The following is a 24,682-nucleotide window of genomic DNA, read 5'->3' as shown; positions in this document are numbered from 1 at the left end:
AAAGAAGATCATGTGTGTCTACTTAAAAAGTCCATTGATGGATTCAAACAGTATCCACGATGTTGGTATAAAAGGTTTGATGATTTTATATTTAAAATAAACTTTAAAAGAAGTTCTTATGACAATTGTGCTTATATTAATTCAACCTCATATACCACTATTATTTATCTATTGTTATATGTGGATGATATGCTAATTGCAAGTCAATCTAATGAAGTACTCAAAAAAGTTAAAACTTCTCTAAAGGAAGAACTTGATATGAAAGATCTTGGTGAGTCCAAGAAGATTTTAGGAGTTGAAATCTCTAAAAATAGAGAAAAATGTTCTTTAATATAACTAGCAAGATTCTTAAAAGAATTAATATACAAGAGGTTAAAGTTGTGGCAATACCTCTAGCACAACACCTTGAGCTTTCATTAGAGAATTCACCTAAGAAAAATGAAGAGGAACATCTAAATTATATGTATGGGAAATTAACTTCATGGGCCCATTCCCGCCTTCCAACGGCCACACAACTACATTTTAGTAGCTGTTGATTATGTTTCAAAGTGGGTTGAAGCAATTTCATGTGCTACAAATGATGCGACAACAGTCTCGAAGTTCCTGCAGAAGAATATTTTCACTCGCTTTGGCACATCGTGTGCCATTATAAGCGACGAGGGCACACATTTCATCGATCGCGTTGTCAGCAAGCTTTTGATAAAATACAACGTCCATTACAATTGCGACAACCTACCACCCTCAGACCAATGGAAAAGCTGATGTGTCCAACAGGGAGATTAAATCCATACTTAAAAAGGTTGTTAATTCAACACGGAAGGATTGGGAACAAAAGTTGGACGAGGCGCTATGGGCTTACCAAATGGTGTATAAAACGCCTATTAGAATGTCTACATATGTGCTTGTATTTGGTAATGCTTGCCACTTGCCTCTAGAACTTAAACACAAGACATTTTGGGCCACCAAGAAACTCAACTTTAATATGAAGAATTAGGGAAAGCAAGGAAGTTGCACTTATGCAAGTTGGATGAGTGGAGACTACAAGCATATGAGAACGCTAAAATCTACAAGGAGAAATGGAGTGTTGGCATGACCAACACATTAGTAAGAAAATTTTTGAAAATTGACCAAAAAAATTCTATTGTTTTTCATTTTAATATAGTTTTTCAATTTAATTAAAAAAATGCCACATAATCTATCAAAAAAATAATATAATTAAGTAAAGCTTCTCATCTCTAATTTTGTCACATCAATTAGTGACATCAACTTTTCGTACTCAAGATCGTTTAGAATCAATTTTCAAATTTCAAAGATTAAAATATACTTTTTAAAGCCTCAACAATCAAATAGATACAAACTCTAAATATCGAGACCAAAAGTTATATTACCAAAAAAAAAAAAAAAAAAAAAAAAAAAAAGAAAGAGAGAGATTAATCAAATCAACCTATTTATATGTACCGAATCGAAGTTTAGAGGGTACATGATGATGGAGCTTAGATCAATCACTTGTCAAATTTATTTATATACAGGGGTTGAAGTGGGAGACAAGATTCGAATTATTCGAACATTGAAGGACCATTTAGCAACAAAACCACTACTTCGCTTTCTCCAACCTACTATTCCAATTTAGCTAAGAGCGGCGATACAAGAAACGAAACCAGAGAAGTTAAACCCTAAACCCTTTACTTTCGTTGGAATCGAAGATGGACAAGAACATGCTTGCTGATTTGGATGGTCTTCCTGAAGAAGACAAGATCAAAATGGCCACCATGATCGACCAGCTCCAGATCCGAGACAGGTTCAATTTACTTATCTAAAATATTCGAGTTTTGAACAGGAACTAATTCATTGAATCGTTCTCTTGTTATGTATGTTTTTTCTATCTTTAAATCTTATGGCATGGTAGAAACTTGTAACTGGAATTTGTCTCCTATGATTGATTTCAATATCATTAGCTGGGAGTTGCGCGAAAATTGATATTTACCTGATCAATTCGCTTGTCTGATTCGTTAGGCTTTGTTTGTTTTTCTTTCATTTGTATGATTGTTTTTCTCTATTTTTTTTTTCCAATTTTGTCTGAGATCTTTGGAATGCGTTTGGACATCTTTGAATGAATAGTGGAAGGATTGGAAGTTTTCTAGATACAGGTCAATTTGGGAGCTTGTTTATTGTATCCTGCTGTGTTTTTTCTTTCTTTTTTTTTTCCCTGTTTTTTTTGGGTATACGTTGATTCAAATTTTGCTGAAGTTTTAGACCACCACTTTATAGATAACCACTCTGGAACTTACTGGTCAATCAGGGAATGGGTTCAAATTACGGTGGTCATTAAGGTATTCATATATTCTATGAGTTATCTTAACAACCAGATATAGCTAGGGTCAAGAAGTTGTCTTTTGAAAATAGTATTCTCAAGGTGAACATGGGGTGATCTAAACGCTCATGGATATATATATGTATGTACTTCTGAGAAAAGCCGCCTTATGATAGTATCACTATACTTTTTTAAACAATCGTGGTTTCGGCTCCTGCATCGGTAGTCTATTTGGCGACCATGCACCCTGGCCATAGGAACTCAGGGTTCGTACCTCCTAGCACCCCAAGTCAACCAACAGAGGGCTGCCCCTTAAGGAATTCGCCTGTTTTTGACAAGTTTCAATGTTCTGAAATTTCATTTCATTGTTGATCATAGAATATCTCATCGGAACTACTATTTTCCTCCTAATTATTAGATAAACATGGTGTTCAATCTTAAAATCAATTGACAATACGAGTAGTCATGTATCTTTAAAAGACTATAAGGTCTCCCATTTTTCCATCATGAAATCTTCAATATGCTTCCTCAAGATAGTGCTTTTTTTGGTACACTATTAATTGGTCGGATTTTTTTTTACTGAACACTTATTTGGGCTTCATGAGCTTCCATACCATATCGGTTTCATTTCAAAACCAATTGACTATGGGTGGAGTAGCCCATGTATATTTTAAAGATTGTGATGTCTCCCATCTTTTTGGGATCCTCAACATGAATATACTTCAAACAGGGGACTGACGGTGTTCTTGGGAGTGATCTTAATTTTATCAGGGGTGAATGTATCTTTCAAAGTTGAAGTAAGATGCAGCCTATATATTGAAAGGAGGACTTCAGAAGACTATTATACAGCACTTGCAGCTCTTCTGCTCCTTTAGTATCCAATGCGTGATTTTTGTTCTTTGTACAACTCTTCTAATCTGGTCCAATGCTGTAAACTACTGCATGTGACAGAATAAAGTTTTCATCACAATAATATAAGAACACATTAAGAGTCATAACTGTTCGCCTTTTAATAACTTGCAGTCTGAGAATGTACAACTCATTGGTCGAGAGATGCTTCACAGATTGTATAGATAACTTTCAGCGAAAATCCTTAACCAAGCAAGAGGAAACATGCGTACGTAGGTGTGCCGAGAAGTTCTTGAAGCATTCAATGCGCGTTGGAATGAGATTTGCTGAGCTCAACCAAGGAGCCGCTACCTCAGATTAATGTTGCATCAGAGGACACCCAGACATATTCATGGGACCTTCAGTTCTTTCACTTCTGGATGTTTAGTAGGTTTCTTCTACATTCTTGAGACCTTCAGGACTTTCACCTCTAGAATTATAGCATGTTTCTTCCGTATTCTTGAAACCTTCCGTTCTTTCACATCTGAATTTATAGCATGTTTTTTCATTATATGTGTTGCAACTGAGATTAAGTTGTAATTTGATTTGACTTATGAATTGAGGTTTTGGTAGCAGACTTTCAATAAATGATTGAGGTTTCATATCCATCAGGACGATAACATATTTACTCAAGCTTTAGCCGTATAAACGAAGCTGGTTTAGCTGAACTTTTATGCTTCTTGTTGGAAATATTCCCTTTTCTTCATCCTCATAACCAATTTGATAGAAATGATTGGAGATCTTGACCTGCCTGCGTCCCGATTGGCGACCCATGTATCTACGCGGCTAACCGAAGCCAAACCGAGTGAACAACCCGGTTTGGCAGGTTGGTCGACGAGGTTTTCCCCTGAAAATCGGCCGGCTCGGTTTTTTTTTTCCCATTGGTATTTTAGCGGTTTGATTCCGCCCCTAAACTGAGCCAAACGTCATAAACACCGATTCAATCCCACCATCTTCTTCAAGGGAGGGATCGATCTTAGCCAGATTGGTTCGTTATTTTCTGATTTGCTAAGAGGTGAAAGATGCCTAAACCCACTAAAGGATAAGGATCTACTTAGGATGAGTACTGAATTGAAATATGAGGGAATAATGCTCTACAATTGAATTGAAATATTCTATTAATATTAGAATGTAATTTGTTATTTTATTTAGTGTCTATGTAAGTTACCGAGGTTGATACTAGGTACAAAATACTAATATCAGTGATTGAATTAGTTTGATAAGAAAGAAAAGAAAAAAAATAAAATAAAAGCGTGAAACATGCATTATAGTTTTTAAAATTTTGTAAAAGATTTATGGAAACGTGAGAAGATAAATTTGACGTATAAAATTTATCTTGAACCACAAACTAAACTTGCACTCGTAATATTTTTTTTCTTTAAAGAAAGGTTAGTATACAAAATAACCATGAAGTTTTGAATTGTTTAGATTATGCTAGAAGAAGTTTACACACGTTTTCTTATAATAATTTAAAATTTTAATTAAAACAATTATATGTCGCACAAATTTTTTTATGACAAATATCAATTTATATTCAATTTTATCAATTTAAACTTTAAAGGTGTATCAATTTAAAATTTGAACTTTCATAAGCATATCAATTTAAACCCTAGACTTTCATAAATATATAAATTTAAGTTCTAAACTTTCATAATTGTATTAAGGTTTAAATTGATACAATTATAAAAGTTAGGAGTTTAAATTGATACTTATGAAAGTTTGGTGTTTAAATTAATATAACTCTAAAAGTTCATGGTTTAAATTAATATAATTATAAGTTTGAGTTTTAAATTGATACAACGCCAAAGTTGATGGATATAAATTGATGTTTTTCCTAAATATAAATAAAGAGCCATTTTTCCAAATTAGATAAGATTAATTTCAATATTTGTTATTTAATTTACGCACGTATCTCTCTACAAGAATCCGTTAAACCATCCTTAAGAAAAGGAAAAAAAATCGTTCAAATCCTGGTAACTTATTTTGTCAATCGGACGGTCCACAATTGCCCGCGAATCATCTACCCGCGAATCCAATCCCCAAAAATATTTCGATCTTTAACGCTCGAAATCTCAAGTGCCGTTTGAGGTTTGAACCTCGTTATCTTAACGCCTTTATATCATAATCGTTAATTGACCGTTAGCTCTTAGGTTTCAGTGTTTCACTTTTTATTTTATTTTATTTTATTTTATTTTTTTTTAAAAAAATCGTAAACTCTATAGCCTTCAATAACGGTAATTAACGGAGACGTCGGTGGTGATATATATTCGTTATGTACAAATAATTACAAAATATGGGAATTTTATAATTTTGGTATTTATTTATTATTTATATATTTCATTTTCATTTTTTTTTTTACTCTCTCTTTGTTTCGCCTCCACTTTTTGTTTCAACGGGCGACGATTTTCGAAACCAAAAGAAAACTCTTTGTTTCTGAAGGAGCGGTGGTTCCTTCGGTGTTGAACTAATTTCATCGCTTCTTTCAGCTCCACTTTGATTCCCGCCACTTCCTTCGTAGCAGAGGTATCATTCTTTGCTCTCAGATGTTTGATTGTTTTCTAATTCACTTGATTTTCCTTCAATTTTGTCGACTGTTTGATCATCTGTTGTTTCGTATTCGTCTCAACCTTGCTCTGATTGGGCTAAGATTGTTTTAGTTTCCCCCCCTTTTCGTCTCTAAAACCCTACAATTGTGATTTCCTCCTGCGTTTTCGATCTGATTGCGGGTTTCAAGATCTGAGTTCTTTTGTTGGTTTTCGTTTTTCCGTGGTTTAGGTGGTGGGTTTTCGAGAACTTGATAGCAGTTGGGGTTTTTCGGATTGTTGCTTTAATGATTTGCTGTTTTGATTTTAGGTTACAATTGGAGTTGAAATTTATTCTGTTATTAGGATTTAAGTTATTTGTGTATTATGACACAAACCTTACATCATGACACCATGTGGAAAACTTTTCCGCCTACCTCGATGGTCATGTGGGGGATTTGGCTTCTTCAACTGCTAAACCTCTCTTCCAAGTTGATTAAACTGTTTTTTAATTATTGGCTTAAAGTCATCGCATGTCTGCTCCACTCTGCATATGGCCCATGTAGGGGCCGGGTTTCTTCTCGGTTATCTGTCATTCAATCAAACACAGAACAAAAACCCCTACTATTTCATTCAGGCGAAAATCATCCTGGTGTGTAAAGCTTAGAAACAGAACGCATAGGGGAAATTTAATTTCAGAAAAGACCGAAAGGGAAAACACTAGGGTTCGTAATTTAAAACCCTACTATTTCACATTCTCGATAATTTCTAATCCCCAAACAGAGGAAAATTTCATCTCTGAAAAAGGGAAAGGGACAGAAGAGAAAGCATACCTAATTAGAGAATTAGTTCAACATTAGATGATGATATGAAAAAACCCTAAATCACAAGAAAAAAGAAAATTAACCAGGGGAAGAAGAAGAAGAAGAGTCGGTTACCTGCGTTAATTGAAGAAGGAAGAAGAGGAGAAGAAGAAGAAGAAGAGTCGGCGGCTACCTGCTTTAATCGAAGAAGGAAGAAGAGGAACTTCTCTGCCTTTTATAAAGCCGGCCATATATCCGTTGCACTCTTCTGTAGTGCTGTGGTGATGTAATAATAATAATTTGATCCAATAAAACGGGTGGTCAAGTAATTTTAATTATTATTGACTTTGGTCAAAAACTTGTTCTTTTTTCAGTTCCGTTTTCAAAACTTCTTTTCAAATCAATAATAATATGAAAAATTTCCCTTACAATAGCCTCGTCACTTTTCAAGTTTACAATATTTTGGTCTATGTACAGTCAAAATATTTATTTTAGTCTTTAAATTTTTTAGTTTGTTCAATTTGATCTCTAAGCTTTCATAAATAATAATAATAAATAAATAAATTTGAAATTGGAAATTTATTCATTATCCAGCGGGAGCGAGAAAGTGGGAGAGAGCGAGAGCCACACCAGCGAGAAAACGGGAGAAAACGAGATTCTGAGAAGAGAGCTGCGCGATCGAAGAAAGAATCGAAGAGCGAGAAACCCAGCGAGCGATGCTAGCGAGATTGAGGCTGGCGAGAGTAGAGAGAGCGAGATCCCTGGAGAGAGCGAGATTGGAGGAAAATTGGATAGAGCGAGAATTGTAGCAAGGAAGTTGGAGAGAGCGAGAGTAAAGAGAGCTATTCTTAGCGAGACAGTAGGAAAGAGCGGAAGCGGGAGCGGGAGCGAGCGAGAGCGGGAGAGAGCGGGAGAGAGCGAGAGTGGGAGCGAGCGAGAGCGGGAGAGAGCGAGAGAGCGAGCGAGAGAGCTAGCGAGAGCGGGAGAGAGCGAGAGAGCGAGCTAGAGCGAGAGAGAGCGAGCGAGAGCGAGAGCGGGAGAGAGCGAGCGAGAGCGCGGGCGGGAGCGATGGAGGACGAGGGCGAGCGCGAGACGGGATTGAGAGGTCGAGCGATGTGAGCGCGGGCGGCGGGACATGGGAGCGAGCGAGGGAGCGGGAGCGGGAGCGAGAGCGAGAAAGCTGGAGAGAGCTGGAGAGAGCGAGACGGAAGAGAAAATTTGAGAGCGAGAGTGGAGAGAGCGGGATTTTCAGCAAGAAAAGCTCCAGAGTAAATTCCTAGCGAGAAAACGGGAGAGAGCAAGATTTTAAGAGCAGAGTGAGCGAGATTTGGACAGAAGCGCGAATTATGCGTTGAATTTGGCCACGATCTTATAGATTATACATGGAAAAACCCTAAAATTGAATACAAACAAAGAATGATGACGTAAGGGCAAACATTAGCCAATTGGCAAAACGATAAGTGTGTAAAAGATGGAACATATATATATATATAGCAAATTTCAAAAAAATTAAAATAATATATAAAAATATGTGCTGGAAAAATTAAAAAAACAAAATTAAAATTATATAATTTACCTAATTTTTATAAAAAATTAAAATGAAAATAATAGGCAAATGTATATTAAAAAATTAAGTAAAAAGAAAAATTTTATTAGATGACCGATTGACCTAAAACCTTAAGCTCCTAGGTGAAACTAATTTTAATATAAAAATACGTTAACACTTCCTAGAAATTTGAATATTAATTTGGGAGGAAATAACATTTAAAGAGTTTGAATACATGACTTTCTATTTTGATATCATTTTAAATAATCATCGATGGATCCAAAAGTTCAAATTCTTAAAAGTAAATTTAATATTATACAAATACTTTGACAAACTAAAATGCAATTAAAAAGAAGAATTGAAAAAAAAAATAGAAAATGAGATCAAAAGAGCATTATGTTTTTAACTGGAAATCAAGAAATAAATAAATAAATAATGGGTAAATTGATATTAAAAAAAAGAAATGAAAAGATGCCGCAGACATGGTACAAATATTGGACAACCTAAGAAACTAGGTCTAATTTAATGAAAGTAATGGGATGTGACACCTCAAAAACCCTAACAACTTTTTAATTAGTAACGAACACGAAATAACAACAAATAAATTATATAAATTAATTACAACTTAGTTCATGTCTACCTAAGAGAAAAGATAATAAATCAATGATAATGTAAAAATTTGATCTTTTGGTGTTTGTTTACTTGTGTTAAGCATCTATACTCACACATGGGGCCTACTTTCAAATCTGTAATAAAAAATGCAAACTGATTTACAAATGGAGTGTGCTCAATTCAATTGTGTCTAGAAATTATGTTGTATCGTTATGATTATTGTCCCAGAGGAAAAAATATGAATTTTGACACTTTTACTGATACCATTACCGTTTGACCTTCAGAGCTAACCATAACAGTAACAAGATAAAAAAAAAAAATGCAATTACATTTGCTATTCATACTCATTACAATTAATTCATCAATGAAATTTTATCACGATTTGGTAAATATCGTATGAGTCTAACTTAATGAAATTTAAAGTTCAACGTGATAATTTGGAATAAATTTTGAATTTTTCAATGCTCTTCCTTAGGGATGTCCATTTACCCCGCGAGGTCCACGCCCTGAACGGGATGGAAAATCCCGATTAGATGAGGAATGGGATAATTATTTCCCCATTGGCTAAACGGAGACGGGGATGGGATATTCCCCGTCCTCGTCCCCGACCTCGTTCCCACCCCGGTTTCCTGCCCCACCCCAATGAATATATTATATAATTATATTTATATAATAATAATTACTTCTTCTTCTTCTTGTTGTTGTTAACTCATATTCTGTTTACATAAATAGAGTTTATAATAATAATTATTATTATAAATATTATACTAGTTATTATTATTATTATTTTATCTATATAGTTTTTACAAAAATTCTGGTATTAAAAGTTAGTTATTTTCTAACATTTCAACCTTTTCGTACTTTAATACATTTCTAAATTGTTTTAACATTTAAGACTTTCTATCTTAAGCCATAAATGTTGTAGTATTTAAATGAAAAGTTTGACTATGATATTATAATATTTAAATTTTAACTTTTAGAAATTATAGGAATAAACTATATTTTTACACATAGTATTATCTTTATAATGAGTGTTTATTTTAAAATAGTTTATGAATGTTTATTTTAAAAAGAGAAATAAACGAAGATGAATAATATTTTAAATTTGAGATTTTGAAAGGAAAAAATTTAAGTGAAATAACTTTTTTTTTTTAAATTTGGGAAAAAATATCTTTTTGGTCCCTATGGATCTAATTTCTATTTGATTCTCAAGTTTAAAAATGTTACATATTTAATTCTTAAATTTTGAATTTACTTTCAATTTAATCCGTGTCAAAATGTTACAATTTTACCCTTAAGATTTGAGTTTTATTTCAATTTGGTCCCTAGCTCTCAAGCTTTTACATGTTCAATTTCAATATTTCATTAAATACTCACTCTCAATCATTGGTCACTTCCTCTTAATTAATTTGAAATAACTATGAAGTGAAATTTTAAATATGATAAAAAATAGTGAAACTTAATTAATAATTATATTAACTGTTTTAAATTTATTTTATACACAGACATTATAGATAAAAAAAAATGAGTATTTAGTAAAAGATCGAGGTTAAAAGTAAAAATCTTGAAATCTAGGAACCAAATTGAAACAAAATCAAATGTCAAGGGTAAAATTGTTATATTTTGAAACGTAGAGACTAAATTGAAACCAGACCCAAAACTTTTAGGACTAAATGTGGAACATTTTGAAACATGGAAACCAAATAGAAACTAGACCCAAAACATAGAGACCAAATTATTAAAAAAAATATTGGAATGAAATAAAAATAAAATCAATATATGTATAAATAATTGTGTTATAAGTAATAAAAAATATATTTTACAATTAATAATAAATTCGGGTTGGTTTAGGTTATATTAGGTGAAATCATGAACTAACCCAACCCATAAAATTTTCATTTATTTGAATCCAACCTAACCCAAATGAGTTGATAACCCAACCTAAACCGCATGGGTTGGGTTGGGTCGATCAGTTTTTTCAGGTCATCGAGTTTTTTGAACACCCCTTGTAACGACCGGATCCTTACACATTATGATCTGACCGCTACGACATGCATACTTAAGACTTTTCTATCATGAGATGAGTTTTGGTGAAAATTTCAAAGAACATATCTAAATTTTATTAATTAGATAGAAAATCTATATAAAAAGTTTATTATTCTTATTATTCTTTATGATTTGATCACTAGAGTTTTCCTTTCTTAAACTAGAAGGAAATTTGGGCAGCACCTTACCCGAGCTTTTCTTTTTTAGCCTCACAGAACTTCCTCACTCACACTTACTCTTTCACACGATTCTTTGTTACTGAGATTTGTTTGAGAATGGGTTAAATCTTCGGCAAAGGGTCCTATTTATAGTAGTTTTCAGCTCTTCTCAGTGTGACAAATCATCGTACAGGTGGCTTCTTTAAAATTACTTAGGGTTGAAGGATTCCTCTCAATAAGACACCTAATCTTGGCTAACGTTTGCCCTTACGTCATTATTCTTTGTTTGTATTCAATTTTAGGGTTTTTCCATGATAATCTATAAGATCGTGGCCAAATTCAACGCATAATTCACGCTTCTATCCAAATCTCACTCACTCTGCTCTTAGAATCTCGCTCTCTCTAATTTTCTCGCTAGGAATTCGCTCTGTCCACTCTCGCTTTGTCCAAATCTCGCTCCGTCCAAATCTCGCTCTCTCTAGCTTTCTGGCTGGGAATCCCGCTCTCTCCACTCTCGCTCTCAAATTTTCTCTTCCGTCTCGCTCTCTCCAGCTTTCTCGCTACAATTCTCGCTTTCTCCGATTTTCCTTCAATCTCGCTTTCTCCAGGGATCTCACTCTCTCTACTCTCGCCAGCCTCAATCTCGCTAGCATCGCTCGCTGGGGTTTCTCGCTCTCCAATTCTCTCTTCGATCGCGCAGCTCTCTTCTCAGACTCTCGCTCTCTCTAGGTTTCTCGCTGGTGTGGCTCTCGCTCTCTCGCACTTTCTCGCTGCAAATCTCGCTACAATTCTCGCTCTCTCCAATTTTCCTTCAATCTCGCTCTCTCCAGGAATCTCGCTCTCACTCTCGCTTTCTCCAATTTTCTCTTTAATCTCGCTCTCTCCAGGAATCTCGTTCTCTCCATTCTCGCTTTCTCCAATTTTCTCTTATTTATTTATTTATTTATTTATCATTGAATTAGAGTCTCGCTCTCTCCACCTTCGTTCTTTCTAATTTTCTTTTATTTTTATTTATTTATTTATTTATTTGTTATTATTATTCTTTTTAATTGTTTCTCTGCTTCCTAAATTAAGGTTAGGGTATTTATATTTATCATCCAATAAATTTCAATATTTAATTTCCTGTAGTGTATGCGTACAAATCTGAGTTGTTACACCCCTAGTTGCAAATATATTAATCAAGCCCAAAGTAAGATATTAAACCATGCAAAAGAATTTATTGATATAGTAAAATTTAGATCCAACTCTTGGTGTCTATCAATGATGGATCTTGTCACGGATAGAATGATAGAAATTATCACTTATTAATTTTACTATATTTACAATTCTTTTAAAATGTTGTTATACACTAATTATTAGTCCTAATGGTGTTACTCAATGCAATTACCTTTTTAAAGATCCAACTTAATTGTTCAAATTGTAAGTTTCTTTTAACTCATGAGTCCAATCCAATTCAACTATGAAACATTTGGGTTGGTTCAAGTTACTCGAAAAATTTATTAAAATTTTTGTTTTAAAAAGAAATAGATGTTAATAGGTAAAAAGTCTATTTAATTTTTCTTACCTACTGAATTAAATTTAGCAATTCAATTTCAATTTTTATTATCAAATTTTATTTCCATCTTAAAAAAGTATTTTTTTTTGAAGAGTTGCTGAAAATAAATAAACAAAAAAACTATAAATTAAATAACATTAAGATATATATATATATATATTTTTTAAAATTAATATTAAGTTTGGTTAGTTAAGATTAATTATTCTAATTGAACTATAACCAACATAATCTATAGAGTTTTCATTTATTTTAACAAATAAGTTTAAAACCCAAATTAGATTGAGTTGATTTGGATTATTTGAATGTTAGAATTTTTTGAACACCGGTATAAGCCATGAAAAATTTTATGGGTTCTCGTATGCATTTGAGAGCAATAAGAATGTTTTAGGAGATTGAAGAGACGGAATTGAAATCGAGGTGGATAACAACAAAAATATGGTAAATACTTCTCGTCCCCGAATTTTGGATCTAATTTCTATTTGGTTTTTAGGCTTCAAAATATTACTCTTTAAATTTTGATTTTAGTTTCGAATGTTATAATTTTATCTTTGAGATTTGAATCTTGTTTCAATTTGGTATCTGATTTTATATTTTTAACATTGATTTTTATTAGACGCTCACTTTCGATCATTGAAGTTAATGTCTATTAATTAATTATAAATCGTTTAATTATTTTAAATTTATTAACATATATTAATAATAAAGATGAAAATTAGTATTTTAAAAAAAATTAAGGTTAGAAATATAAATTTTAAAATTTAGGAACAAAATTAAAATAAATATTTTTTTTCATATAATAAAATATGCAAAAGGAAACAAAAACGTAAATTAATAAATAGTTGGGGGCACTTGGAGTTGGAGGAACCCACTCGAATCACTGACTCCAACTCCACTCAATATTCTCTCTCATGTAACCGCCTGAGGTGTTTTATTGGATGGCTTTAGGGGTGAAAAAAAGGGAAAAAATAGAAGGGGGAGAAAATAAATAAATAATAATTTTAAAAAGGGGATAATTACAATAATAATAAACTATGTTTCAACAAAATCAGTAAAGGATGTGAAATAAAATAAAGAAAAATGAGATGAGGCTTTCTTTTTTTCATCGTTAGACAATTTTTTTTAATAATTTGATGTTATTTTCTTTATTTTTCTTAGTTGTGTTTAGAGGTCCTAAGCAAAAGGGTTTTTTATCTACTTGTTTATTTTACAGATTTAATGAATTCATTTGAAATAATTATCTTTGTTTCAATAAATATTTTATTCTATTGGTCAGAATGTTTTAAATGTAAATATGCATATAAGAGTAACGACTCTTGTCAGAGTGAAAGGTCGGGTCGTTACACTAATGTTTTCATAAAAAAAATCAGAAAAAAAAGTTAGGGCAAGGTAATAATAATCGATTTTTTTCTCTTTTTTAATTTAAAAAAAAAAAACTGTCAACTTTTTGTTGATATTGTTAAGTAAATACATAGATATACTAGGGATATAAATGAAAAGAAATTTCTTCATCTCAACTACAAATATCCAATTAGTCATTTTTGCAAATACTTCAATAGTTGTATTTTTCATTAGCAAAATTTTTGTTGTTACTATACATCACAATTTTTCTTAAAGATACTTGTACATTAATTTTAGTAACATTTTAACCACTAAACTTTAATATCTAATAATTTAGACAATGTACTTTCAAAAATTCCAAATTTAATCCATGATTTTTTCTTCGACCAAAATGTTGAAGATTTGAATTCTCTACCTATGATAAGGAAATAAATGACAATGACAAGAGCTAGAGCTAAAAGTCTTGTTGAAGCATTAAATGTTTACATCCAAAGTAAGTTTTCAAATTATGCCGAAGAGTTGTAATCTTTTAAGTTTAAGGCCACCTAAGAGATGCTGTGAAAATGAAAATCTAAATTCATCCACATCCTTAATGCCTTATGTACCGACTTAATTTCATGTATTTACATTTATAAACGACCATGTATAGAGTTGAAGAGTTTTTTGTTGGACCTCGATTATATAGGTGAAAGGTTGTGTTCTTTCATAGTGACATTTCATTTAGTTTAAATTGTTTTGTATTTTTCACATTTGAAGTAGAATTGAAATTAGAATGATTTTATTATAGAGTTTAGTTTCTCAAGCTTTTATGCTTTTTTTTGTATTCTTGTGTTTAGAATGCCTAAAACTTTCAACCTAGTTTGATCAATTAGATTGGGGAGACTTCCAAAATCTTGAAGATAAATAAGTTCTCCTTTCTTTCTTATCTTTAATCAAACTTTCCAAGCCAAATTTATTTAACATTCTTGGGATTGATTATCAATTCATTATTCAGGGTTATTCTTATTATTGTTTTAGGGACCACCTTGAATAAATGAAGTTCTCAAACATAATTGAGATAGTTCAGTCATGTATCTATGATCAAAAGGTTAGAACTTCAAGAGTTTAAATACTATTTTGGTCCTTATATTTTTACTTTTGTTCATCTTAATCCTTGTAATTTTAAAATGTTCATTTTGGTTTCTATACTTTCAACTTTGTTTCATTTTGGTCCATGTATTTTTAAAATGTTCACTTTGGTCTTTGTGCTTTCAAATTTTGTTCTTTTTTATCCTTGAACTTCTTAAAAGTAACCATTTTCACCCCTTAAAAATAAACTAAAAATGGAAATGAATGGACCAAAATGGTCACTTTTTAAAAGTACAAAGACCAAAATGAATATTTTCAAAGCATCAAAATGAATCAAGGTTGAAAGCAAATGGAATAAAATAAATAAGCACTAAAAGTACAAAAACCAAAATAATATTTAAATCCCTTCAAACTACCCTTTTAAACTATTAAAAGAAATGGCAAAATAGTCAATGATGCGAATAATCTAAAGCCCAAAATCAAGGAATTTTCTTCCGGGCTATACATTTCGGCCCAAGAGGCCCAAAATTTGTGGGGATGTTTGGTTTCTTACTTGGATAAACCAGTTCTTTTGTTTTCTTTCTAATTTTATTTTTTTATTTTTTTAATTGACTTTAGTTTTTCTTTCCTTTCCTTTTTTCTTTTTACTTTTTAGAATGCTTTTGAAATCTAAATTTTAAATACAATAACAAGTTTTTTTTTTTCCTTTTTTAAAAGATGGCTGTGAAATCATATTAGAAGGTAATGGGCATGTTTTTAGAAACAAAAATTTTATAAGTATGTTTCCTATTTTATAGGCGAGCTTAGATTGTAATTTTTTATCTTTCACTTATAGTTTTGTGGTTATATTTTTTTTGTGTTTTCATCTGAGACTATAAGGTCCTCTTCTGTTTATTGTAATACGATATAAAATCATAGTCTCGTATGTAGAATTATTGATAAATTTTCACCAATATTAATTACATAGTCGACATTGCAACATTTAAAAGCAAATTAAAAGGCACATTTTGTTGGTGCATTCTTATTTGTGTATATGATTTCAAAAGTGTAATCGTTGAGTCTTCAATGTTGATTTTTTTTTTTACAATCTAGTTCGACAAATGGCTAAATCACAAGTTCCTTCAACTTCATTCATTTACTCATAATTCATGTAGAAGTTGTGTTTAATTCATCTGATTTCACTTTTTTCAACCGACATTAAAGCCCAAAATTCTTGTAGTGCTTGGGATGTTTTAGTTATGTCACAAATTTTAATAATATTTTTTTTTAAAAATATTGCAATGCAACTTAATCGTACTATATACTAAAAATGTTTATAAAATCCATCATATCCACTACAACAAAATAATAGTAATAATAATAATAAAAGTCTACAATTAGTGATCTCAAGAAGAAAAAAAAGTCCGGCATATAGTCATCACCTAATTGGTGATCTTGAAAAGAAAAATGTTAATATAGTCATCACCAACAAACTCCAATTTAGTCCTACACACATAATTATATATCAAATTATTTTCAAACACAATTCACATATTCTCAAAAATTTCAAAAGTTAAATATCAAACTTAAGCAAACTCACCATTTATATAAAATGATTAATCCATTTTATATTATGAGTCATAAGTTGGTTTAGATGATGAAAATGACAATTCAGATAATTTCAACCCTAATTATCACAATAAAAAAAAAAAACTCATCATATCACAATAAACATAAATTCTCAAACACTCCCCCTCCCCCTCTCAAAGCACCTAATAACAAACATATAACATCTTCCACAAGTAAAAAATCATACATATTTTGTAATTCTTTTTCTCTTCTCCCCTACCTCCCCCACCCCTATCCCACATTCACAACACCCCCCTCCCCCCTCTTCCACATCACATTCACAACAACAAATATTTAAACATTAATTCTTTCTTCCCTCCCCCAACCACTTGTTCACAACAAGGAAAAGAATGAAATACCTGATCAATAGTTATCACATAATAACAATTATAAACATATTTTGCAATTGTTCTTTTATTCTCCCCCCTCCCGCCCCACGTAGATATTTATTTACTCCCCCATCCCCAAACCACTTTTTTCACAACAACAAAACATAAATATTGTTCCCTTCCCCCCAACACAGACAAAATATTCAAAACTACATCACCAATCACAATCAATTGATGAAATCACTACACTAATTTGACTACTATGAACATAAGTGAAGTAATGCAATTACCTTAGTAATAGAAGAACATACTTCAGTGATTCTTTCTAAAAATTCATTCATTTGACTAAATTTTCTCTCGTATTTTTGATGTTAGACTTTCTAACGCTTCTTCTACAGCAGCTCTATTTCTTTCATTCTCTCGATGTTCACTCTCCATATGTTCTTCTGTCTTTGCAAGGCGTGCCTCTAGTGATTGGACATAATCTTGTCAGTAGTATAAGGATAAAGGAGAGATACCTTATCCTGGTGACACTACGGATATGGCCAGCTTTGTAAATAGTTGCAAATGTTGTAACGTGCTACAGATGGTCTGATCCTGACCATTCATGTGGAAACATGCGAGCGGGGGTATCCTATACAAAGAGTTTATATAAGACTGGACCACGAGATGATTAATCTCTTTATATAACGCCATTGATAATTGAGACTTACATTTCACTAACATGACCATAGGTGACATGACCTTAATCCTGAGTGTTTTGAGAACGAGCCTATGAGGGCGGTCCTTTGATTAGTATGGGTGAGAGTGGCCAGATTGCCAACTCAACAAACTTACCTTTTTAGGGATTTGTCTGATTGGGGAGTTGAGAACTCAGTTACACAAAACAGAATTCACTTCTTCCCCAAAGCAGGGGTAAGTAGATAGATTACACCCTTAAAGGCTGATTCTGAGTCTTGAACATAGTGGCCACATCCTCTCTTTGGAATAGAGGACTCAGTCATAGTAGGACTATGACTTAATGTTCATTAGAGGAATCAGTGGTACTGAAGAAGTTAGATGTAACTAACAGTAAATTGGCCTAGCTGTACTTACGAGCGATTTGTGAAGGGTTATCGCACTATTGATTGGTTAATATGGACACATAAATATATATGTAGTGAGAAAAGTGTAGCTGTCGGTCTTTATGGAGTGCCCGACAGTTAACGGATGGTGAATCTCGTGACTAAAGAGTTTAGTCAGCTATTCACGTATCGTTAGAGCTTCGAGCTACAGGTCCATAAGGTCCTCTTAGTAGCTCAATGGGTTCAAGTTGAGAATCAGATTTTGGGGTTGATTTAAAGTGTTCAAATTAACAAGAAAAATTCAATTATATATAATATAATTGGTATGATGTATGAGATACATCAAGTGGAGGAATTAATGTAAATATGATTTACATTAAGTACACCATAAAATAGAAGAAGAACTATAGTTTGTATGTTTCATGAGATGAAATATTAAAATTATATGTTATAAATATAATATGGTAAGTCGGTTATCATATTTATTTATAATATATTAATTATATGATAATTAATTTTTTTCTCTAATAACCGATTGAGTTGGAGGTTATTGAAAGTTTTATGGTAACCGTGAGATAAAAAGGAAAATTGTTTTCCTAAATCTAGTAGCTGCCTCATTTGAAAAGTTCTCACAGAGACAAGCTATCAAGTGAAAGAGTTTCACTAAACGATAGCGTTGACAAAGATAAACGATCGTGTAGAGTTGACTATACGATAGTCATCAGCTAATCGTTGCTACACGATTGAGTAGTATAGTTTATGCAATAGGCTGCCGTTTACTAAAGGATCGAACACATCGTCTATACGATAGACCAGCTTCTTATATCCCACTTGCTCGATCGTCTACTCAATTGTAGACCTACAGTCTCTTCCTCAAGTCAAGATCATATAGAGCCCATAACTCCTGGATTCTCACACCGAGAATACCAAGGTAACACTTGTGGTAGTGTGCTACTCTGTTCGTGAATCGAGTTTGATTCGATTGGGTTCGAGGAGCTGTTGGTTGTTCGTGTTGTTCGTGTGGTGATCGTTGCGTTCGAGTATTGCAGTTTGTGGACGCGTTGTAGACTGTTCAATGGATTCTTGAAGAATGGTTCTTCAAATGTATGCATCCTCTATCCCTTGTATCATCGTTTAACATGTTGTATTTTCTGTATATGCATGACCTGTTAGTTTTCTTTTTAGACTGTAATTGTTTTATGTTTAATCTTAATGGAATTTGGAACGATCCCTTCCGCTGCTCATGGAAATCTTCGTGTTTGATTTCCTTCAATTAGTCAATCAAACAAAAGATAATGAAGTTTAGAGTGTTCATAAGTACATACCTCATGTATGGATCTACTGCTTCACAATTGCTTAAGACATACCAATGAGCCTTTTGTAATTCATCACCTGATAGTTTTTTCATACGTGAACTACCAATTGGACATGCTTTTTGTGAAAATATAGGTAGATGTCCAATAGTTTTCGATGTATTATAGTCTATCGTATCATCATTCCGAACCGTATTATTGAATTTTGTTTCAATACCATGTAAGTACATTGAACAAATGCCAATGATTCGTTCGCTATAAAGGCTTCTGCAATTGAACCTTCAGGACAAACTTTATTTCTTATATATTGTTTCAGTGTTCTCAAACTCCTACACGTGTGTGTATATTATGAAATGGTTTGATCAATTAACATACTTTAATGATTAATTAAAAATCTAAAAATAATCATACCTCTTAATTGGATACATCCAACTATAATTGACAAGTCCAACAAATTTGGCTTCCTTCGGTAAATGAACAACTAGATGAACCATAATATCAAAGAATAATATAAAAATATGTGCTGGAAAAATAAAAAAATTAAAATTATATATATTAACCTTTTTTTTAAAAAAAAAATAAATGAAAATAATAGGCGAATGTATATTAAAAGATGAAGTAAAAAGAAAAATTTTATTGATGACCGATTGACCTAAAAGCTTAAGCTCCTAGGTAAAATTAATTTTAATATAATATAAATACACACTTCCTAGAAATTTGAATATTAATTTAGGAGGAGATAACATTTAAAAAGTTTGAATACATGACTTTCTATTCTAATATCATTTAAAATAATTATCGATTGATTCAAAAGTTTAAATTCTTAAAAGTAAATTTAATATTATACAAATACTTTGACAAACTAAAATGAAATTAAAAAGAAGAATTGAAAAAAAATAGAAAATGAGATCAAAAGAGCATTATGTTTTTAACTGGAAATAAATAATAAATAAATAAATAAATAATGGGTAAATTGATATTAAAAAAAAGGTAATGAAAAAATGTCGCAGACATGGTACAAATGTTGGACGCAACAACCTAAGAAACTATGTCTAATTTAATGAAAGTAATGGGATGTGACACCTCAAAAACCCTAACAACTTTTTAATTAGTAATGAACACGGAATAACAACGAATAAATTGTAGAAATTAATTACAACTTAGTTCATGTCTATCTAAGTGAAAAGGTAATAAATCAATGATAATGTGAAAAGTTGATCTTTTGGTGTGTGTTTACTTGTGTTAAGCGTCCATACTAACACATGGGGCCTACTTTCAAATCTGTAATAAAAAAATGTAAACTAATTTACAAATGGAGTGTGCTCAATTCAATTATATCTAGAAATTATGTTGTATCGTTACCGCTATCGTTATGATTATTGTTCCAGAGGAAAAAAAATATGAATTTTGACACTTTTACTGATACCATTACTGTTTGACCTTCAGAGCTAACAGTAATAGTAACAAGATAAAAAAAAAATGCAATTACATTTGCTATTCATACTCATTACAATTGATTCATCAATGAAATGTTATCACGATTTGGTAAATGTCGTATGAGTCTAACTTAATGAAATTTAAAGTTCAACGTGATAATTTGAAGTAAATTTTGAATTTTTCAATGCTCTTCCTTAGGGATATCCATTTACCCTGTGGGGCCCTCGCCTTGAACGGGACGAAAAATCCCCGATTAGACGGGGAATGGGATAATTTTTTTTCCGTTGGTTAAACGGGGACGGGGATGGGATATTCCTCGTCCTCGTCCCCGACCTCGTTCCCACCCCGGTTTCCTGTCCCGCCCCAATGAATATATTATATAATTATATTTATATAATAATAATTACTTCTTCTTGTGGTTGTTGTTGTTGTTAACTCATATTCTGTTTACATAAACAAAGTTTATAATAATACACTAGAAGAAATTCGGGCTTTAATGTCGATTGGCAACCGACATTAAAGATAGTGTTATTAGAGCCCTTTAATGTCAGGTTCCTTTAATGTCGGTTTTAAACCGACATTAAAGGACTTCAATAACACCAATAACATAGCCTCCAATGTCGGTTGCCACCGACATTAAAGACCTTTAATGTCATTTGCAACCGACATTAAAGGTTTTTAGTGATTCAAGCTTGTCGGTTGCAACCGACATTAAGGTTTCAGAGATGCAGACCTAATAGACTGAAGGTTTCGAAGGGTAACTAGCTACACATACTATCTCCCCCTATTCATTAGATTTTTAATATAAGGTTTAAAACGATTGGACATTCAATATGGTATTATTATCTATGTGATGTCGGGTACCCAAATGCAAAGGGTTTTTTGACTCCATAAAGTGGCGAAAGATATCATCTTTCAGAGCGGCATGGAGGAGGTAATGCACCAACAACTCCATGAGAATTCTTTAACATGAAGCACTCTTCTGACATTGAAGCCCAAATCTATCCGTTTTATCAATTATTGTCCGTTTTTTAAAAGTTCCCTTGCCAAATCCATTTTTTGGGTAAAAAAGTATAACATGACACATCATCATCGAACAATATGGCTATGACATTTAATCCATAAATTCTACTATAGAATTATAATTTAAAAGGCGTACAATAATTCAAGCCTTGAAAACAAAAATTACAAGTAATACAAAGATTATGATTTTACAAGGGCAACAGAATCTTCCGTGTTAGGGCAACACAATTTTATTTGTCTACAAATTTGGGAGGGTTTGAGAGATTAAGAGATGTAATATACGTTGTTGAGATGGACTTCATTCTCAGGATTCTTCTTCTTCAGCTCATCCAGCAACTACAGGAGAATTGGAAAGATTTAGAATTTAACTTCAACTTAACAAGTAATGTGCCTGAGATTAAGAATTTAACCTTAGGCAGACTCTGATCTAAGGAGAAAAATTAATATTATAACCATAACCACATTTATATAATCATATGAAAGGCCAAATGTTAATGAAACTTCAATCTATCACACATATTGAAATGTGCTATAGTGTGATCAGAATACAGAAAAAAGAAGTGCCAACTCATATGTAACAGTAACACAATCAAAATAACCACCCTTCTCTTACCATACAAAAAGTGTTATCCAAAGTAGTCAACCAAGAAATGCATTAAATATTCCCTACAAAACTAACAAATTAATATTGTTTACAAAAATAATATACAAAAACTAAAACTAAAGAGTAATAAATTAAAAGAGACATAAAGTCGATGAAATAGAAAAGAGAAAAAAATACATAAAACATGAACAAATCACACAACATTAGAAAAGTAATGTACCTACAACGAACAAAATAAACTAAAACAACATCACATAAATGTCGATAAAAGAGGGACAATAAAGAGAGAGAGCGCAATAAAATTAACAATGGGTACAAAATAAAATAAAACTAAAAGAATGTCTCACAAAGAACAAATTAAACCAACCACCGTGAAAATAATTCAACATTTGGTGCAAAAATAAATAAAATAGGACCAAATAAGTATAATCATTTTTGACACTTTTGTGGAATTTAATAGAGAAAGGGTCACAAAATTAGAACCCATAGTGCAAATAGAGGAAGAACAATGTATCAAAATAAATTCTAGAAGAAAAAATTGAACATTTCATTGAAAAGAAAAAAATAAGCTAAAAAAACAAAAACCCATAGTGCAAAAGTAGAAAAACAATTTACCAAAATAAATCCTATAAAATAAAAAATAAGTAAAAATCAAATTAAATTAGACTGCAGAGGATGAAGAAATAATTGAACCATCCAGTAAAAAGAAAAATTAATTCTAAAATATAACCAAATAAATAAATAAAATAAAAAAAGGAAAATAAAAACCACAAAAAAACAAAACTAGAACTAAAGACAGAAAAATAATCTACAATCTGTCAAACAAAATCAAAACACCGAAGAAAAAAGAAAACATATAGGACAAGCAGTCGTCAAAATCTAATGTACCAAATACGAGGGAACTAAAACCGTCACAAAATAGATAGAGAAAAAGAAGGTATAACTTTTTCACCCCAAATTATAAAGAAAATCTACATTTGATTTAAAACATAAATAAAATAAATGGCGTTTTCAAATATAGAAAAATGAAACAAAATATTTACAAATATAACAAATTTTCACTGTCTATCTGCGATAGACCGCGATAGATCGCGATAAACTAATATCTGTCAGATAATAGTCTATCGCGATCTATCACAGATAGACGGTGATATTTTGCTATTATTTGTTAATATTTTCAGCATAATTCTACATTTGATTTTAAAAAATAAATAAAATAAATTTTGTTTTCAAATATACAAAAACGAACCAAAGTATTTACGAATATAGCAAAATTTCACTGTCTATCTATGTTAGATCGTGATAGACCAGTATTTGTCAGATAGTGGTCTATCGTGATCTAGCGCATATAGACTCTGATATTTTGCTATTACTTGTAAATATTATCAGCAGATTTGTCATTTAACCCTAAAATAAATGACACACAAAATACAATCAATAATAGAATTCAGCTCTGATAATAGAAAAATAAATCAACCCATCTCTTACCATCCAAGAAGTGTTATCCAAAGTAGTCAACAACAAGAAATGCATTAAATATTTTGTACAAAACTAACATACAAAAAGCAAAATAAACTAAAACAACTTCACATAAATGTCGATGAAAGAGAGACAACAAAGACAGAAGGCTAATAAAATCAAATCAAACGTACGAAAGAAAAAAATAAAACATGTAAGACAATATATAAAAGCATTCACCTAAAAATGACGTTAGTGTATAAAAAAAAAAAAAGTAACAAACCGATATATCATATAAAGTGAAATTAAAGAATGACACACAATCCATAGTTCATTATAATATAACATGTACCAAATAATAATAGGATCAAATATCATAACATACGTTGAGGAAGTTATCTACAGCTTTTTTTTTTTTTTTTTCCCTAAAAGAAAAGTAGTGAACAAGAAATGTGTTAAATATTTATGTGCAAAACTAGCAAACTGATCCATACCTGAGATGATTAAGAGAGAGTAGGGAGTGATTAAAATTGTCCAAATCACTTTCGTCATTTTCAAAATCACTCTCGTCATTTTGAAAATCCCTCGAAACAAAAAAGAATTGAAAGTGATCTTGAAACAAAATATTTTGAAAACAAATTTGAAGAGACTTGTCAGAAAATATTTTGAAAATAGTTTAGGAATGTTTTCTTTAAAATGAGAAATAAACGAAGAGGAATAATATTTTAAATTTGGCATCTTGAAAGAAAAAATTGAAGTGAGAATAACTTTTTTTAAAATTTTGGGAAAAATATCTTTTTGGTCCCTATGGATCTAATTTCTATTCGACTCTCAAGTTTAAAAGATGTTACACATTTAATTCTTAAATTTTGAATTTAGTTTCAATTTAATCCCGTGTCAAAATGTTACAATTTTACCCTTAAGGTTTGAACTTTATTTCAATTTGGTCCCTAGCTCTCAAGCTTTTACACGTTCAATTTCAATATTTCATTAAATACT

The 24,682-nt window shown here is 31.6% G+C and overlaps 1 protein-coding gene across 1 annotated transcript; it reads left to right on the top strand.

The window, feature by feature from the left end:
* Positions 1–1,560: 1,560 nt before the first annotated feature.
* LOC150031565 (mitochondrial import inner membrane translocase subunit Tim9) lies at positions 1,561–3,807 on the top strand. Its single transcript, XM_090308873.1, has 2 exons — positions 1,561–1,798; positions 3,335–3,807. Exons 1-2 carry the CDS (start codon positions 1,704–1,706, stop codon positions 3,519–3,521), a joined length of 282 nt encoding a protein of 93 aa, XP_090164999.1. The 5' UTR covers positions 1,561–1,703; the 3' UTR covers positions 3,522–3,807.
* The last annotated feature ends 20,875 nt before the right edge of the window (positions 3,808–24,682 follow it).

The sequence above is a fragment of the Benincasa hispida genome, unplaced genomic scaffold, assembly GCF_027475165.1.
Source record: "Benincasa hispida cultivar pf3 unplaced genomic scaffold, pf3_genome.v1.1 HicScf1132, whole genome shotgun sequence".
NCBI classification, from domain to species: domain Eukaryota; kingdom Viridiplantae; phylum Streptophyta; class Magnoliopsida; order Cucurbitales; family Cucurbitaceae; genus Benincasa; species Benincasa hispida.
This window is presented reverse-complemented; position numbering and strand designations above follow the sequence as displayed.

Excerpts from the sequence above, each read along its gene's own strand:
- LOC150031565 (XM_090308873.1), top strand. The coding sequence starts at position 1,704 with ATGGACAAGAACATGCTTGCTGATTTGGATGGTCTTCCTGAAGAAGAC. Across the intron at positions 1,799-3,334 it reads CAGCTCCAGATCCGAGACAG|TCTGAGAATGTACAACTCAT; the intron begins GTTCAATTTACT and ends AATAACTTGCAG.